The sequence below is a fragment of the Serinus canaria genome, chromosome 3 (assembly GCF_022539315.1).
Source record: "Serinus canaria isolate serCan28SL12 chromosome 3, serCan2020, whole genome shotgun sequence".
Classification (NCBI taxonomy): Eukaryota; Metazoa; Chordata; class Aves; order Passeriformes; family Fringillidae; genus Serinus; species Serinus canaria.
Genome location: NC_066316.1, coordinates 95,380,847 through 95,401,250, shown reverse-complemented (window position 1 = coordinate 95,401,250; position 20,404 = coordinate 95,380,847). Strand labels below are relative to the sequence as shown.

Below are 20,404 nucleotides of genomic sequence, written 5' to 3'. Positions count from 1 at the left end.
ATGGAACCAAAAAGGAACCTCTGACTTCAATTGTAAAGAGGCAAGTGGCTCCAGCATGATGGATGATGATGGATCATGGTACTTTCACTTTGCATTGGAACAGACAAATGACACTTTCTGAAAGCACAGACAACAGTACAGTAATGCAACATGACACTTCAGCTAAATGTATGTGAATCTCTTTTCTATTATTTTACCTATTACTGTAAAAAATGTAATAGCTAGGGTTGGAAAGGACCTTTGAAGCTCATCTAGTTCAATCCTCTCCAAGGGCACAGACACGTTCCACTAGAACAGACCGCTTAAAACCCATCCAGCCCTTGTCTTGAATGCATCCAAGGATGGGGAGCCTCTCTGGGCAAGCTATTCCAGTGCCACACCAAGAATAACAATATTTTCCTTATGTCCAAGCTAAACCTACTCTCTTTTAGTTTATAACTCTTGCCCCTTGTCCTAGCACTATGTGTCCTGGTAAATTGTTCAGCGCTGTCAGCATCTTTGAGAACAACGGTTGTCACATACCAGGAGTTCTTTTTATCTCCAAAGAAATCCCATGCCCAAGAAAAGGAACCTATGCTGGAGAAAATATACTACTAGAATAAAAAAATGAGTACAGGGAGTAACATACCTGACCAGATTAACAGCTGTAACAAAATGAAAACAGTGATTTCAACTCAAGTTATCAATGTAAACTGAGAATCTGTCCAATTACTGTTAAACCTTGTCTAAAATCCTAGCAGAAATTAAAACAAATATAAAACCTCATAAAAAATAATGCAATATAACTACTTTTAATTTACTATTTTAATACTCACTAAAATTATGCAAATGGTGTTTAAGCCCAGCTAAAGCAGGTGGTGCTGAATATTTCATTTTTGAGTTTAGTAGTGATACCTTAGGACAAGTCTACCCAGGGGCCGCACAAGTTTAATTCAGATCCAGCTGTTCAACCTAGAGGCCAAGTCAGAAATAGAAATACCAATTGCTTTAATTTTTTTTTCAGTTGATTGGTACACAACTAGCTGTTGTTTCAGTGTACAAGTATGGCACGTCAAACATTTTTTTACAGAAATACACTGTAAAAATGGAGCAATTTCTGTTTCTGTATAAGCTGTAGGCTTATATCTTTTCTGGTGACCAGCAACTTTGCAGCATCCTTATGTCTGCATGTCTGGACTGCACAAGTTTTCAAACAACCTGACTTTTGAGGACAACTGTTTGGCCCCTGTACAGTATCTCCAGATGGACAAGCATAAAAATGAGTTATTGGTTACTTAAAAATACAGGTGGGGGTATTTAAAGGGAGTGAGAATTAATTGATGGATATGGTATTAAAAAATGTAACACACTTATGGAATTGTCCCATGGCAGTGATTTGTGACAAGAAACTAGTCCAATTGCTAAGCATTAAATCTTGGAACAATAAAACCTCCCTATGAACAGATGCATATATTGTGTTCATGTATGAGTGGGAGTATCTGCATTGAATCTTTATGATACAGCTGAAGGGAGAAATGTAGGCAGAGATGTGAAATACACTGGTATGACAGTGGTACTGTGATTCCAAAAATCTGTGTTCTGAGGGATGTCAAAATCAGTATATGCTGATACTGTTACATCACTGGTAACTGCCTTGTGTCCTGAACCCCATTTGCTTCCACTCTGTGTGGCCTAACCCTTCAATACCTCTGCCTTAGGCTCTGCATCATTTCCTGGGGAAATACTTCATGCTCAGTGTTTTTGCTTTATAATGGGAAAGGAGAGGAACTGAGCAGAAATCCATTGTGTTTCCACTCCAGCTGGCAGTGATCCTTTCTCTACCCAGCAGAATGCCAGAGTGGAGGGAGCAGCTTTGCAGAATCCATGTGTTTTAATCTGAAAGATTTAACAGTAACACAAAATCAAGGAAGTACAGACAGACTATTTGGTATAGTCCCTCATTCTGTGGGAAACTGATACTGTGCAGGATTGTTTGACTCCCTCACATGCTCTTGGACATGTCCCTGTGCTACTGGGACTTGGACCAGATGGCCTCCAGCAGCTCCTCCCAACCTTAGCCATGCTGTGACTCGTGGTTATCAAGCAGCCTCCTCTGACAGCCACAGCCACACAAAGGTGTAATATTCAGGAGTCTGATGGGGACAAAATGAAGAGAGATGGACTGAGAATTTCCTTTCCATAACACACATACTGATATTCTGTCAATAACTCCTAGCTGGTGAAATAAACTCTCGTAGCTTGCTCATTGACTACTGAAAAATTATCAAGACAAAATAAAATTAAAATCAGTTTTTCTCATAAAAGAATCAGAGTAGTTGACTATATACATACACATACACATGTATATTGTAGTGCACTGTAATGAGGAGTAACTGGACAGAAACAGACCTGTAGGGATGAAGCTGGCTCTAAGTCAGCACAAAGTCTTTGCAATGATAGGCCTATTAGAGATGACAGGTTCTGTAGCAATGCCACTGAATATTCATAATTGAATAGATTTTATTTCACATTTGCACATTAGTGAGAGTATATACAATTTAAAAAAATCAGCCTTGCTGGAAAAACTTAGTTGGAAATGATCTACCCTAACTTGAGACACTGAGTATTAAAGCTATCGCCCTCTTTGACAGCCACAGCTTCTAGAAGTGCCTGCTTCTTCTGCATACTGCGAGAGGACTCCAGTTCATACATGGTGGTCAGGTTGAAGAGGACACTCTCGTGCAGGTAGTGTTGAGGGTCCTGCTGAACCATTCCTTCCAACTGCCGGAGGGAATCCTTCAGTTTCCCCAGGTAAAGAAGACAAACAGCAGCATTGTTGTTAGCCTAGTGAAAAACATATTGTAAACAAATCATGTGTTTATAAATATATATATGTATGTATTTACAAGTGATGAGAGAGAAGGAAAAGAAGTCTAGCATCTGCAGTTACAACATATTTACTGTATGCTAAGAATTACTATTCTGCATGTGTGTGCAAAACTAAAATACATTATCAGTTATACAATGCTGTCCTTTTCTTTTAATTCTCAAATTTACCCTCTGCCAGTAGGACCTGCTGATGTCTACGAACTGAAACTCTAAAAGACAGTCTAAAATGAAATATAAATAGTATAGGACATTAGTCTGAAAGCCGAAAGAAACAAATTTCAGAAACCACATGAGCATCTACATGCATTTTCATTTTTTTTTAATTACTTTGTCATATATTCAGAAGTGTTTTTCTCTCTCTCTGGTTTTCATGTCCACATAAGCAACAGGAAGATACTTTCTTATCACAATGGCATCTACAGCTGACTTCATGTAAATCCAGCAGATAGGGCAGTCTAAATATATCATGAATGATCAAGTCAGGTTCCATTTTCCTTAACACACAAAATGGGTTTTATGAGTTACTGAAAGATTCCAACAGTACAAAGTGAAAACATGTTATAACCTGTTCAGCAGCAGAAACTTTCATATTTTCTAAAAGCTGAAGATAAAGGAAGAACATGCCTTTTAGAAAAAAATATTTTTCTATCGATTCAGGAAACATTACTGATCCTGTGTGATTTATAATACATGCTATTTTACAGCCTGCAAAATAATGCAATTCATGTGTTCCTTAAACTCAGTCCCTTCAGTCTGTAGATGGTCTTGGAGCAGATTACTGGGGTTAAGCTGTCTGACTTCTCAGGAACACTTACATGACCATGCACTGAAAACTGCCAGGTGTAGGAAACCCAAAGGTGAATAAACAGCTCTTTGATCTCAGCTTGTGACAGGAACCCAAGGCTCCGATATGCATGGTAAAAATGTCACGTTTAAAATTACAATATCCTTTCAATGCTGTGTGAAATCAAGTTAATTTTATACACGTTGGCAGCTGCTGTTTCTTTTCCTGACATGCAAGTCTATGCTAAAAACAGTGAGTGCAAAAAAAGTGCTTTTGCAAAGATCCCGTAAAAGAGTGTCTCGGAATTTCTACATGCATGCCTAAGTATTCATGCCCTTCATACAGACTGGTTCTTAATTTCCCATTCCATTTTCCATCTTATCCTTATGTGTCCTGAAAAACCTTTTGGCACACATGCCACATCCCATTTTTCTGTAAAGCCCTGAGCATACTCTGGGCACTAATTAAATCCATGCATGAAGTATTACGAGAATAATTTAGGTGTTCATTATATATGTAGGAATTTGAAGATTTACCACAGCATTTGATGAGTCGATCTTTAAAATTTCTGTGAAAAATCGATGAGCTTCTGCAAAATTATTCTGACCAAGGTGGAGAAATGCTCTAGAAAGTAAGTGACATATAAATGAGTTCTACTCAAAAACCCAAGGTAATAATACATTTTAAAAAGAATAGACACAATTTTTTATTTTTCCTGTTACAGATGTGAGAATTTCTGACATTTCTTCTTTACAGTGTGAAGGAGACACTGATTTACAGACAAATGGAATGACAACTTGGATCGCTCAGCTATATTTTTTGCCTACGAAAGCAACAGTCTTCATTGTGTTTTATTAATTTAAATGCAGACACTCTCTTCCCAGAATTATTTCTCTTCATGAAATCAGCCATATAATTTTCAGGGCACTTTTGAATAGCATCTCCCAAATATATTAAGCCAGTATGCTAACCATTGCAAAGTGAGTCCCCCATCACACAGCTCGATTTACTACAGTGTATTCAAGCATCCTTTGAAGCTACTGGGTGGTACTTTCCTGACAGATCTAATTGTAGAATAACTGCCCAAAATAACTTCTCCTCTCCTAAAAGGTATTTATCTAAAGGTATATTGACAAAACACGGTGAAAATATGCAGTGTCTGAAAGAATGAGAAAAAGCTTTGTAAAATCAACTGAAAGATTGCAGTTTCAATGCAGGATGATACGACTGTGCCAAGTTACAGACACCGCCTGAGTCTGTGCACCATTCAGTCTCACCTATGACAGATGAAGTCCCATAAAAGAGAGAAAAAGAACACGATTGTCTCAAGGGTAGTTGAATGATCACCTTGCATACTTTTAGAACTACATTTTAAGAAGTTTTATTTAGCTATTAAATTACCTACCTGTTCATTAAAACCATAATTTGGCTCTGTAGTCCATCCAATTTGTGAGTCACTTTCTCAACATCTTGAAAATATTTTTCTGCAGTTTTTATGTCTCCAATCTAGACAGAAAAGTCAAAAGTGAGTTACCACAATAAGAAGAAAAGAGCTACATCCTGATTGTATCTTATAAGGACACAAAAGTATATACAACATATCAAAGTCCATTATCAAGCTCTTTACACCAAGGTGACTGGGTAACACCTGTTACCAAGCAATGTATTTGAAGAGCCACATTAAGGTCATGAAAAGCACCCAAAAAGCATGTGCAGCTTGCTTGCCCAGAGCAGTTTCTCAGCTGGGGGCTGTGGAGCACTCATGGACTGTAGGGCAGGGAGCCCCCATATCCTCATTTAGCTCCTTTGTTGTAACTAACTCCACAGTTCAAAACAGTAGCTGAAAATGAGAAAAGGTCAGTTACTTCCAATGAAATGGGGTGCTAGTCCACAGGAAGGGAAGACAGACACCAGTGGCCTCGTAGTTAGCACAGGACCCACACCTGGTTCATCCACAGCCTCTGGGTCATAGCCAGAGGCCATAGGATGACTTCAGTGCATCACACCACATGTCAGAAAACAACACCAGTACAATGGACCACTGAGGATATTGGGAAGATGGTCCATTTACAGATTAAAAAAACCACCAAAGAGTGAGTTGACCAGATGAAGGAATGAGAGATTTGAAAACTGGCATAAAGAAGTACAAATTTTAATGGGGGGTGGAATGGGGGAAGGGATTTCTAAAAAGGAAGGGGTATTTCACCTAAAGGTGTGTCACATACATTGCTCTTTGAGATGAAAAAAGTACTTGAAGAAGGCCACTTATTTGGAAAACAAGTTACCAACATGTTTTTCAGGTTGGAGAGATGGAAGAAGACAAAAACTTACTACTGGGTAAAATAAATCTATCAAAAGCTATCAAAAGGAGTAAAATTAAACTAGCTCAGAAGCATAAGGCCATGGAAACCAGGCAGCCCTTGGGTGGAGAGATTCAAAGGGGCCCTCAAGAGACCACCCTTTTTTTAAGAACACTGTAAAAAATGTCTGTGACAAATATGCTGAAGTCTCCTTAATGCTCTCAGATGGTGGATATTACAAATCTAAGTCTTACTAGGAAACTTAATCCAGGATTCTTAAATTGCCCTAGCATTAGAAAATACCTTCTATCTTAATGCACTTTTAACCTCAGCTTTTTGTCCTGTCCATAGGGTAGGGGAGAATGTATGACTCCTATTTTTTTACAGTCTTATGCACACTTGAAAACTTTTTATTCCCCTTCTAGAATGAAAACCAATTTTCAGACAAAGCAGTGTTTACCCCTTTCTCATATATAATGCTTTCTGGATTTTCTGAACTCTCTCCTGTTACTTCACATCCTCCCTGAGTGCCCACATAAGAAGTCTCCGTAATCCAACTGATCTCTCACCAGCAATGAGAAGCAGGAATCACTTTATGTTTCACATGTGAATATAAATTTTACTTTTATGCCAAGTATCTGGAAGTCCAATTTGTTTACCCTTGTGTAGTTTTCTTACTCTCAGCCTATTTCCTTTCTACAGGAAATAGGCTTGTTGTTGCTTCTCATTTTGTATTTTTATATTACTCCCAGTCTTTGGTAGCATTTTGCCTTTGCTGTTTGAATCACAGCCAATTTAACATTTCAGCTTCTCAACTTGTCAAGATTATTTTGCATTCTTATCCTGCCCTTCATAGTGTCTGTACCACTCCCAGCTTGGCATCATCTGTACATTTTACAAGCATGCTTCATATTTCATCGTACAAGTACTACCCAACCCAAAAATACAAACAATACAAACCCTAAAGAGATCCTTGTAGAAAAGATCATCTAGCAAGTCCTTCTAGTCATCAGCAAATGACTTTCCAACTGCACTTTTCAGAGACAGCAAACATCCATCCATCTGAAGACTTCATCTACATTTCTTCCCAATCTTCTTATGGGAATATCCCAGTGGCAGTACCCACTACTAACACCACTAATGCAACAGATACTGCTTCACCTCTAACCACAAGACTTATTCCATGTCAACATAAGGAAATTATTCTTCTTTACATTTAGGAGATGATCCAATTGAACACTGCAGTCAAGGATGTAGTGTCAATTGCTGTGCATCTACCAGGCATTTCTGGAATACTCATTAATAGTCTTTTCTAATGAAACAGATGCATTTATCCCAGATGTTATGTAGCTGGACTCAAATCTTATTCATTCTAAAACCATACGTTCCCTTGTAATGACAAAGGATACAATTTCTCTCTATAAATTTCACTAAAGATGTAAATCACCAAGAAAATAATTAAATTTAACTAGAGGATAATGCTGGCAAAGTGTAAATGATTTTGTCCTCCAGTATTTTTAGCCTGGGAATCCCTTAATCATGAGAACAATCAATTTCTAAAGCAAGTTACCAGTTTGCTCTCCTGGGAGCTTGATGAGTCCAAATCTAGTATGCTTTGATACTAATTATACATTATTTGTGATCATGAATAGTTCTGATTTCTTAGCAGGATCTCGTATCTTCTCAGCAAACATGCTGAACTCTTAAATCTCATTTTTCCCACAGAGGAGAAACAGTTTACTTTTTAAAATTTTTTGGTGGGAAGGATAATTTAAAAGAAGTAACCAGTTTTAATTAGTCATTAAAGTAATTTAACCAATTTAAGTGGTCTTTATCACTTATTCACTTATTTATCATTTTATCACTTATTTAACTCAAAAAGTATGACTTCAGTATCTAATAATAATTAGTACATCAAATAAAAATGAAGATTCTACTGTTAACCTCAAATAATCATATTCCCGAACAAAGAGCCTCCAACATAATACGTGCTTAACTTCGCTGTTTGTCTGGAAACCAAGATTATTTTTCTTCTAGAATTTTTAATTGCTTTTGACTCAGCTTTGCAGCAATTTATTGCACAGGGTAAGGTCAGGTAGCTTTTGAAATTTTTTCTTAATGTACTTATTCAAATGGAAATTTTGGAGAGGTCAGCCAGTGAGAGCTACACAATATAATCCTAGAGACTCAAATGTATTCCCTGTTTCTCTAATTCATTCATTGTATCTGCTTTACAGGTCAGGTGACTGCTGAGAGAATTAGTCTTTATAAAAATTTCTCTGTGATAAACTCTGTCTTTTCCTCCATTCTTCACTTCTATAATTCTCATTTCCCACTTTTTAAGGCAACAGCCAAAGGTTGTACATCAGATCTAGACCTCCTTATGTTCCACTTACATGTGAAGATAAAAGAGGACATGATGCCTTAGACTAGTTAGCTCAATTTAATTAAGAAAAAATAAATCAAAGTAAAAGAAATGAAGTTTTACATGTTAAAAAAGGTTGCAACTTTTTTCTGCTAAACTCCTGAATTAAACTTTATTCCACTTTATTGCTTTGTTTTATGTGTGTGATGTCTACTGTCAAACAGTGGCTGTGACTCATAAGCAGCTGGAATCTGGCTGCCTTTCACCTCTCTAGGTAAATGTTCAAAGTCAGCAGCAGAGTCTGAGGTTATTTGGGAATTGCTACTTGTTTTTGAGAAGTTGAGACATTTGAATATGGGAAAGCTGCTTTTCTATTTTACCTGCAAGACATTTTATTTTTCTTTCCAGCAAGTGCCTTGTCAACAGTGCACACTTACCACAGAGGGATCTTACCAAAATGATGATGCCCAGGACTGCAACACATTTATCTTTCTTTAATTCAAATGGCTTGGTTTTGATTAACAGGACACTGCCTATTTCTCTTAATATATCAAACTCTTACATCTGTTGCACTAGTACCCCCCAGACAGAGCTGAAAATTTTGTGACAGGAAAAGACAAGCCAAGCAATATAACCTTATCTCCTTAAGGTGCTAGAAGAAAGGAAAATATTTGCATTTATGAACTATTCTTTTTAACTTCTATCTAGGTCACATGAAAATATCAAGGACTCCTCATAACCCTTTTTGCTATGTCCAGATCTGACAGGAACAGGAGGCCTGTGGTCACAGCATTGATTTCAAATCATTCTGTAAGTTAGGAGATGCTTTTCTCATGGGAGTGAAAATTTCTCCAGAGCAAATGAAATGACAAACAGACTTTGGGTGTGACATCAGGGTAGACACTCTTGTCAGAAAGGCAGTGTCAGTAACATACCCAGTCATCTTCACAGAAAGACCAGAACTATTAACAACTTGTATTTCCTTTAGTATTTTGCGTATTTACAGTACCATTCTTTAATACACATAATTATTATGTTCCCTATTGGCAGTAATTAATGCACACAGCCAATATCATAAAATTGCTCCGCAGTGATAGAGATCCACTTTAAACTAGTGATTTTTAAAGACAGACATGTCTAACACATTGTGAAACCATGCTCCTGCTGAGAACTGAAAATCCATAATTGAATTTGAATGACATTCTACGATTTCAAGCAAGCAATGTTAATAATAATCTATTAAGAGTAAATTACACAATTTCAATACAATTTGATTACAGGAATGCCACAAATAAGATCATTTGTAAACACCTAACAATCCAAAATTAGATTTATCATTAATAGTAAAAGTAAGTAGATAAAAGAGGAAGAGTTTGAATTATCAGTATCAGAAATATGAAAGAACTGCAAAGAACTTGTGAGATACTAAAAATTAAAAAAATCAGATAGCTATTTAGATGCATCATTTTATGAAAAATAGAAAGACATCTATTTTTATTTGCCATTAAATACAGGTACATGGACATTTATTACACTTTTCTGTATACTGTTTTTTTCTTTTATACAGTGGGACTGAGAGTTGCATGCAGTCTGAAGTAGTGAGACATGAGATTTCTAGTGAAATTCTATCTCACTGATGTCAATGGGAGCTTTACCCTTAATTTAGGGAAAACAGAATGTCACTTTTTGAATTAAATACTAGCATAACTTTCGACAGCATGTTATTTGTTTGCTAATGCACTTTAAATACTATAGGTGCTTCATATTTCCTAATTATATCTAATATGACATGGCAGAAGGGTTTTTGTTTTGAGCACTACCTCTACAATTTGACATGTGCCCTACAAAAACAGCTCCAGTTTTAAATGCAATGATTATTCTCTATGTAGCTATCGACAGCAGAATTACCTAGCAAATTTAGAATAAAATGCATACCTGAAGGAAAATCCTTCCAATTCCACTCAGCAACTGAGGCTCTTGCTGTGGGTAATATTTGATGACAGAGTGGTAAGCATCTACAGCCAGCACATAGTCCTGAGGGTAGAAAGCATACAATCAGATATTTAGCCTCAGAATAAGTCAGCCTTTGTGTCACCTTCTTTGTAAAGACATATTCCAACAGAATTAAAGTATTTGCAACTTGTCAGTGGGACAGAATTTCTATCAATCACTGTAGGCACTAGTGGCTGACTACATTGCTCTTTTCAAAGTTATACTGGAACTGCATACACAGGGGATCTTTTTTTCTTTTTTTAAAGAGGATCATATTTTGTAGCTAAATGCTACAAACTAAAACTCTGAACATTTACTCTTCATCCTAGATTATGATTTAGGATGAAAGTCAAGCATCTTTGGTGTGACTGGGGGTATACATAACTGAGAAGTGTCTCATGTTCCAAATATGTACATCATTTACATTGTTTAACAAACTATATTCCAAAGCTTTGTGATGTGCCCGTGCACATGCTCTTGTGAAAAACATCACATGACAGAAACTGCAATTCCTGCACATCTTCAGATGACAAACTAGCACTACTACCAAGGGGAACAGGACATTTTCCTTTCCTCCACCCAAATTTTTGGGTTTTTTACTGCATAAGGTCCTGCTCCTGAACTGGGTTTCTTACTGCATAAAAGCAGGTAATCTAGATAGAAAATGTATTTGGGCTAAAACTAAGTGAGGGGAGGACTTGTTCTGATCTCCAGAAAGCTTTGCAAGGGACATCAAATCTGCACAAAGGCCATGCTGGCAGGGGGCAGCGTTGAGATATGCCTGCTCAAGATGGAATGCCAACGTAGCCTCCAGCTAAGGACTACTGACAGAAGATTAAACACATGGCTCCCATTTCCCAATGGAAAGAAATTCCCATGTGACTGGTTCCTGCACTTCAGCTGTTTCATGGTTGAACTGCAGTAGTTCAAGGACCTCGACAGGACATGATTTTCAGAGTCTGGCCACAAGGCTTGGCAGGCAGAGGTGAGAGGCACTGCCCACGTTCTGTGCTGACACCAGCTGTGGCTGTAGGAATGTACACTGGCCTGGGGCTGTACCAGCCTCAGTTGCTGCAGCTTGGAGAAACCTGATCAGAGGCAGAGAGCACCTGCCTCTGCTTACAAAGGCCAGGCCGAGCGAAGGCTGAGGACTCTGTGCCGTAACACTCTAGTTCTTCCCCAACAGTCCTGCCCTTCAACTTAGTACAAGAATTGTGGTGGGCATTAGAAAGCAAAGGACAATGGAGAATAACCTTAAAAAACTACACAGACATCTTGGGATACTCTCTGCCCTACCATTGGTCTTAGTCAAATTAGAGTACTCATTTAACTTGTCCCTAATGTGATCACGGCTACTGGGAAATGCTGTTTTTCTTCATCTCCTGCTTGGTTTGAGGAAGCAATGTTCCCCCTATGTAATGAATTTCTTTTCCTGAGGATGCACTTAAAAGGAGTAAACCCTGTATCCAGTTCTGAAGTCTTCAGCACAGGAAACACATGAATGTATTGGAGCAGGTCCAGGGGAGGGCAACAAAAATGGTCAGTGGGCTGGAACATTTCTCAGGAAGGAATACTGGGAGAGTTGGGTTGTTCAGCCTGGAGAAAAAAAGGCTCTGGGGAAACTCTTTACAGCCTTTCAGTACCTGAAATGGGCTTACATATCAGGGCCTGTTGTGATAGGACAAGGGGTAATGGTTTTAAACTAAAAGAGGGTTGATTTAGACTAGGTAATAGGAATTAATTTTTTACAGTGAGGGCAGTGAAACACTAGAAGGGGTTACCCAGAGATATGGAGCATGCTCCATCCCTGGAGATATTCCAGGTCAGAGTGGTTGGTGCTCTCAGTAACCCAATCCAGTTCAAGAGGTCCCAGCACATGGCACGGATTGGTTACCGTAGATGACCTTCAAAGGTCTGTTCTGACCCAAACCATTCTATTTGAAACCTATTGTTTCATACAAACAAAAAGTCAAGATAAGTCTTTGGAGTCTGATCTGTATATGAGAGAAATTACATGTCCATTACATGCAGGAGATGACTTAGCCCAGAAAAGGCCTCTGCAGGACCCTTCTTTTGCAAACAACTTGTATACTGTATAATGATTAATTCTGAACAATTAATTATTAGCATTTAGAGTTTATTACAATTCTTATGCGCCATGACAAGTTCACACTTGTTACTGGTAATAAAAAGAGTTCAGAGGAAAACCAACATGCCACATACAGAATATATTTATTTAAATGCTGCTGTATTTATCATTCAAACTCAAATGAGATGAAAATAAAGCAACCATAATTTTGTACAAATTTGTGATTTAGGAAAACTTCAATTTTCATTGTAATGGCTCTCAGTAAAGGACTTACTTGATCATGGAGTACAACTGTGTTAGGCACTCATAAAAAACTTGGAACAGGGACCCTTTGATCTAGCTCTTTAGAGGAATCCCAGTCATGATTGTAGTACCTATTAATTCTTCCAAGAGTATAATCTATTAAATCTGAAGGATTGTCTATGGCTGTGATTTCTATCCCTTCAAGCATAAAATCTGGTCACTAGAGAAATAATTTTCTTGTATCAAATTCTGTGGTCTAAAGCTGCCCCTCACCCAGTGCTCACTCCTGTGCATACTCTAAGGCTCTGGCTACACAACAAAGATGCACAGCACAACCCTGAGGGACTGGGGCTCTGCAATCACATCCCCAACTGATGCAGAAACAAGACCCATGAGCCCAAGTCCAATGAGCCCAAGACCATGCAGCAAGTTGACAGAAAAGTGCTTCTGCAAGCTTAGTTTACAGCCTAGCATGAACTGACGGCAGAAAAGCCTCAGCCACAAGAAGCTGCGTGAGTGGGCAGTGTTTGCACCATCACAGCAGCACAGGCTCCCTTGTGTACATAGCAGCCAGCCTTGGTAGGAACAAGCAGCCAAGTCTTAGAGGCCCATGCTGCAGTGGCTTCATGGATTTGGCCTAGATAGGCAAAGAAACCCTCTTCTGCACTCCTCATCCTTATCTCCAACACCATATACATTACAAGTACATAAACACTAGCAGCTCCTGAAAAGTGAGACTAGAGGTGAACATTAAGAGTCTATGCACTCTGTGGTGGTCACTGCCCCCTCTTTCCATACAACAGCACAGCACCTCACATCTGTGCTTACCCACTCCATGTCTTGCAATATCTGTCACAGGAATAGGACCCATTTCTTCCAGGAGATGACAAGAGACTAAATTATGTAGATCCAAAGGCACAAACAAGGATGGCTTCAGGATGAAACTGTGAAACATCATCATATCTAGGCTCACTTCTAAATACAACCTCATTCTGTGGTCACCTGTGGATCCCTCAGTGAGTTTAATGTGCATTTATTATTCTCCCCACACAATGATTTGGAGGTTTCTTGAATATCCTACATGTGATACAGAACAATACTATTCTGGGGTGAGTTTTGGAGGCTTCTTATCTGACAGTTCCTTCTGACAGAGCACATTGTAAAATAGATGATATTTGGTCTCACTTACTAAAGACTGTTCCCATTTACAATTTTGCTAATGTGACATAAAACATCAAAGATTGTCTGATGGAATGATAAATACACACCGCCTCTGAGAAATGATGTCTTGACTAATAACAGGTGTAGTTGTGAGGAGTAAAACATACTAAGTATTGTCAGTAAATACCCCAATGACTACAGCCTGTGATCTTAAGACTTAGAGATGGGGCTGACATATTGTCATGGTCTTTAATTTAAAATGATTAAGAGCCTTCCAGTTTTCCACACCTTTGTAAAAGAATCCCCAAAGAAGGTCTGAAGTTACACAATTCAGGATATGAATGAGAATTGGCCTATTGTTTTATAACTCAATATCTCTTTTATCATGGAAATTTGGGGCTAACATTACATATACTAGTAAATAGTATAAAATAGTAAATAGTATATATTACTATTATTATATTATTATAAACTATAATAGTATATAATAATAGAAAATAGTATACAATAGTTCTAGCAAGCCACTGGACCGAGTTGCTGGAGTATGTTTTTTCTAATGCACCACAGTCTAACTGTACTTCCCTTCATGGCTACTGCATTACACATTTTCATATTTCCCTCATCACCACCCTTAAGTACTTAATTAGAAGTTAGCATAAATGACCATGATGTGTAGAATGCTGAGAGTAAGTTCAAGAAACCTTAGACTAAAAATCTTAATTGCAAGGAGTTCATAAATACTTTGTTTTGGGGAGAGAGGACAGGGATAACTTATCCTTCCTCTCTATCTAGTGCAGTTGTGGAAGGGTTATGAAAGCAGAGATTCACAGTGCTATGAATCCAGAGAGCTGTACTGCAGCACTCAGGCAAGACAGTCATTCACCTTTAAATCATATAGGAACCAAAGTCCTTAGGCATCATTCCCTTGTGTCACTAGCACAAGCTGTTACCTCCTTCTTGGTACCATTTTAATTGTATTGTACTCAGATCAAAATAAATTCTAATGCTTTTCTTTTATGAAGGGCAAGTTCTACAAAAGCTAACACAACACTGAAGAAAACTAAAAAGCGCAAAATATGCCTTTAATTAGAGTGCATTTATAGTATATATGGAAAATACTTAAGTGTTTATTCCTTAGAGAGAGCAAAGTCTGGTAAGATAATGTCAAAAGCAATTTTACCTCAGATGAAGAGAACTTAAAAAGTTTTTAAGGCACTTCCATGGTGATTTAGTAAAGTGACAAGCATTCTGCAGACAGACTTTTGAAATGAAACAATGCACGTCATCAGCTGTACGTTAAATTATTATTTCCCTCATGCTGCTATATTCAGGACATGCTTTCACAGTGACATAAGCCCACAGTTCTTGTAAATGGAAGTCTACAGTGAGAGGTTATATGGTCTCCCCTTCTCCTCCTGCTGTATTTCCACATCTTTCCTGAAGTTTCCCCTTATTCACAGAAAACAGGAATGCTGTTTGATAACAGTTGATACAACTGGGATTCACCATTTCTTTGTCATTTGGTTAAGTCCAACAGTGGTACACAGAAAGAAGATAGAACCCATTTAAGAAAGGGAGATGAAAAGAAAAGAAAGACACTGCTTTAAATTACTACCAAACTGTCACTGGTCACATGGATAAAGGGACACAGCAGGCAGAGCTCAGTACCTAGGAAAGATACTCCCAGGATGTAGGAGACATGACTCATTTCCTGGGTCTGGGTGAACCACTTTGACTTCACTCTCTACCCCAAAATAAGATAACCCTCCATCTCAAAATTTAAGGAGCTGTTTAACTATGAAACAAATGAGGCATATTTAAAAAGGCAAAGATCATTGCCCTACATAAACAGAATTCTTTGATTCAGGTAAGTAATGCCGAAAAGATATGACATGAAATAAACCTAATTAAGATTTGAGGATAATGAATGTCGATTTAAATAGTTATAGGGCCAACATCTAATCAAAGAGGATTTTTTTTAATTTTCAAGTGTCAATCCTGACAAGATAGTTCCTTGTAAAATACTACTGTAGTTTTTCTGGCAAAAGAAAGAGGTCAGTAAAAGTAAGACAATATGTTTGGGTTTTTTTCATACCAAAATAAGACAGTTTTATTTTAATAAAATATTATAATCATCATCATCATCAACTACTTGCTCAAGGTATTCCATCCCCTAACAGCACCTGAGGACCAAGTGCAGTGTTGCAATATTGTAAATGGTCACTAGATGGCAATACATGGTACTGACTTGGAGAATGAAATCGTTTTTTCTTAAATTACACACACTTAAAACACGAATAAAAACAAATGCAGCTTTTAAAGGATATGATATAACAGCAAAAAAGGGTAGAACCGTGTTAAATGAATATAACTGTTAATGGGAGAACTTACAAAAGTGTGTTTAAAAGTAATCTGAATAGATTCATGCTGAATACTCTGGAAGGTGGAGAAGATGACTACAGGACTGCTGCATGTTAGAAGGGTCTGGGGATATTCCTGAAAACTGACTAACAGGTACTCTACAGCCAATTCACTGAAATGAAAATTTCAGATGGAAGTAATTATGCATTAACATGCAATAGTGGGTGATTTGGAAGTTATTGTGAACTATAAATTTCTAATTTAACAGCTGTGAGATAGGCCCTAAATACAACTGATCTTAAGAAGTACCTAAGCTGCCGTATTTCTGAAATATCATTTCCAAAAAGATGGTAATTGGTATTCACAAATATATTTCTGTTCCTCAAAGAAAGTAGCACTAACAAGATCAAACCAGAGGAAGGTGAGAACTGTGCATGCATGTAGATTTGTGTGTACATATGAAAAACATACGAGTTAAAAAAGAATTCACAGCAAAAAGTAAAGTGAAGTTCTTGAAAATATATATACCAGTATTTTTTATTTATATATTCTACTTTGTTTGGGATAGCAGCTCATGCTTTTCTTCACTTGTTTACTGAAAAAGATAATGATGTAAAAAATGAGCCTATGTCATGTACCTAGTTCAAAAGACAAATTGTTTTAATGAACAATTATTTCTATGCAAGACAGAAATGTTCTTATTACAACATAATCAAGAAAATAAATTGTGTTTTCCCTAATTCCCACAACAAGAATATTCCATTTCAAGTAAAGCTGTATAGATGGCTCTTGTATTTAAAACAAAACAAAACAAAAAGAACAAACCATACTTCTTTGCGGTATTGTAATATTAAGAATGAAGCCTAGTTTGGGAAGTAGCTCAGAAAACATCAGAGGATCAGGTCTGGCATGACCTTGGGTAATCGAAGTGCAGGGAGCCAAGAATGCAAATCTTGGCCTGCGAAGATTCCACTGCTGACCGGCGTGCTCCAAGGCTGTTGCTGCTAAGTGATTTGTAGAGCAGTCAGCCTCAGGGTAACAGCAGTTTGCTGCAAGAATGGTGACACCCCTGTTTTCCTGACCACAAGAGGATCAGCAGAAGTCATTTTATTTCTGCTTCCAGAATACAAGGAGAAGCTAAGAGTGTTGCACCAAATGGAGTACAAATAGTTAAAAAATATAATGAAGGAATCAAAGCAGAAAACCAGAGCAGTGACAGCTAGTCACTTTTGCTTTTATTGCTTTCTCTTCTACCCCTACCCACTAGTGAGGATTTAAACTTGAAAGAAGACATATTACAACTGAGATCACTTGACAAGAGAGGATGTATTTAGATGTTTTGGATCTCTATCAGATACAAAAGCTACAGTGTTATTAAACCTCACAAACAGAGCAACATTCCTAGTACACAGTTTGAAAAAGGCAGAGCACATAATTGCTTTTAATTAGAGCATTTAGTTAAGTGTTTGAAAAATTCAATTTAAAAATGCAAATTCTGTATTGTTATTGCATGTTCTCTAGGATGATTTGGGGAGAAATAAGTACAGATATGTTCCCAAAGAACATTACTGCAAATAGCTACCTATTAAATAAGACATTATTAAGCCTAATTAATTCTTCACTAAGCAAAACCTTAATGTACTGTCAGGTAGTCTTCCCTTATCTCTGCACCAGTAATTCACTTGCATTTTCTCTGACATTCTATTCTGGAATATACGGTACCTCTGCAGCTCTGCCACCCACGTACCTTCATCATTAGCAGACAGTTTGCCATGGAGTACATCACCCGGCCCAGACGTGACCTCCACAGCTGAACAGAGGCTGCAAAATAAGAGCAGCTTGTGAATTTGCACAAATAAATTAGAGGTTCTTTCTTGCCATCAATTATTGGTCCTATGAATTACGGTTTTGAAAGGTCTCCCTCGTTAACACCACTGGGGTTTAGCCTAGAATTTTTAATTCTCAGCCCTGCTGCAGCATCAGAGAATCCTGCATCTCTCCAAGGGAATTGCTCAAGCAGCTCTGGGTACCATACACAAGGCAACAATGCAGAGCAATAGACAGTTACTCAGCTCTCAGCTCAGGCCAAATATTAAACACCACAATAAGCCACCCATTTTCCAACATCAGAACAAAAGGTCCATAAAAGGATTCAAGCGATAATGAGCAACAGTTTAAAAACATGTAATTGACAGCATTAAATGTGATAAATTAAAAAAATCAAACAAAGCTAGAATGTAATTTAAGAGCCAAAACATGCAGAGTGAGAAATGTCTGAGTCTGGGACTGTTTGTGCTTGCCTCTGGCTGAGAGATATGCTGAAAAAAATCTGCCAAGCTTGTCTGCTTTCCCTATTCTCCTGGAGCTTGCAGGCATTAAAAGCTGCAGCAGATTTCTCCCTTTTGCTTTGCAGACAGACTCCTGATGTAATAAGAGAACAGCTCACACAGACCCTTTTTTTCTCTCGTGTTATGTACCATAGATCAATGCTAGAATTATTTCTCTAATCCTCAAAAATAAACATTAGGACTATTCATTTAGTACATTTGAAAAATACATGTATCTCAGTCAATCAGCTGTCAAGGTCACTGTAATGATTTGAAAGAAAGTAGGGGGAAGGGAGAAGAGGCTATTTCAATAAAACTGTGATAACTGAGACCACTCATTTGTATCATTAATGTAGTCACTCATGAAAGCATGGCAGATTACACAGATAATTCTTTCAGCACACAAAGAAATCATTACAAATAAGAAGAGCTTGGTGAAATGCCTATCATCTTCCCTAAAAAGGAAAACTCCTTCCATCCTCTTCAGCAATAAAACAAAAAAAATCTGACTCATGAATATTTGCAAATTATCTTTGTCAAAAAGAGGGTTATAATGTAGGGTCCAAGACTGAACCCAGTATTTCATCCACTGTACCTTACAATCATTAATTTCTTCTAGCTTTTGTTTCAGAAATTCCCCCGGGACCACACATCCGGAGTGATACTAAACAGTATGGGAGATGATACTGTAGACTATGAATAAATACTTTATGACACATTTCCTTTTTTTCTTTCCTTGGGGGATCTGTAAAATCCAAACATAATTAAATAACTGCCCTTCACTATTTCACTTAAGTAAATACCTCTTTTTTTTTTTTTGCACGTTCTCATAGTTTGGTAACCACATTCAGTTTTTTAGGACTTAGGTGACAACAAACTAGATGTTGATTCCTACGACGAAGACATCCAGATTTCACGTTAACAATCAGACAGCACCAGCTACAGTTCTTAAAAAAGGACTGCAAAGCAGGCACACCAGATGTCTTCAGCCTGTGCTATAAACTGAACAGGAACCTGATCTGGAAATTCTGTAGCTCTGTGTGATGAGGCTTCTTAGCACTGGCAGAAAGGGGTTAAAAAAACCCCTGCAAAGCAGTAAACAAAACCAAAACCCAACAGCAGATCACTGTGTTTTACTGAGATGCCTGAAACACTCTTTGCAGGTCCATGCAGCCATGCTTCCACTCTAAGCATTTGCTATTCCTTTTTTTCATTAAGGGCTCTGTACTCCACACTGCCATTCATTTCAATAGGCACTGTGAAGTTACAAAATTGGCATCTTACAGAGTGTGTTACCAGGCAAGTGGTGCAATGCTAAATCTCTCTGCCTGCTGAAAATCTGGCAAATGAGGTGCTCTGTTCAAGGCTAGAGATGCACATGTTAAGTTGATTGGTGTTGCACCTTCTTACATCAGCAGCATGGAAATTACATGCTAAGCATAATCCCCATAATGAATTAGGGCTGTCTTCACATAAAGTTAATAAGGTTTGCTTCAGCAAGTCTCAAATGAAAAAAAGCAAACCCATTATCAGCCTCCTGGAGCTCCAAATGCAGAGATGAAGCAGAGAGGGAGCAGACCTGGCTGACCTCCACAGACAACAGCAGTCAACAGCCTCTGCAAATGTCCCGTGGGCCTTCTGGCAGTCTTAAACCTGGAGGCAGCTGCACAGTAAACATGTAAAGATCGCTCCAAATTTTCTGCAGCCAGGTCCCTTGATAACTACTAGCTGCTGCTTTTCTAACTATGTCTCCTCCTGAGCCCATCTGAGCTCCGAAGCAGAGGAAAAGCAAGGAGCCAGTAACTCATGACTGAAGCAGACTGCAGGACACAGGATTACGATACAGCTTGTAAAAAGTCCTTGTACCTTAAAGGGGGATCAACATCTTGGTTTTATAGTCATAAAAATCAAAAG

General features: G+C 38.0%; 1 protein-coding gene across 4 annotated transcripts in view; it reads right to left on the bottom strand.

The window, feature by feature from the left end:
* Positions 1–2,475: 2,475 nt before the first annotated feature.
* TRAPPC12 (trafficking protein particle complex subunit 12) overlaps positions 2,476–20,404 on the bottom strand; it is a 50,899-nt gene continuing 32,970 nt past the window's right edge. For 3 of the 4 annotated variants that reach the window (XM_009094919.4, XM_009094927.4, XM_018920427.3), the window contains exons 8-12: positions 17,911–17,984; positions 10,253–10,351; positions 5,058–5,158; positions 4,189–4,276; positions 2,476–2,823 (exon numbers count right to left, since the gene is read on the bottom strand). In XM_009094919.4, the coding sequence (XP_009093167.1) occupies positions 2,581–2,823; positions 4,189–4,276; positions 5,058–5,158; positions 10,253–10,351; positions 17,911–17,984 (605 nt within the window). In that variant the 3' untranslated portion in view covers positions 2,476–2,580. The remainder of the gene's footprint in view (positions 2,824–4,188; positions 4,277–5,057; positions 5,159–10,252; positions 10,352–17,910; positions 17,985–20,404) is intronic. The other variant, XM_050972128.1, reaches the window with a different exon arrangement.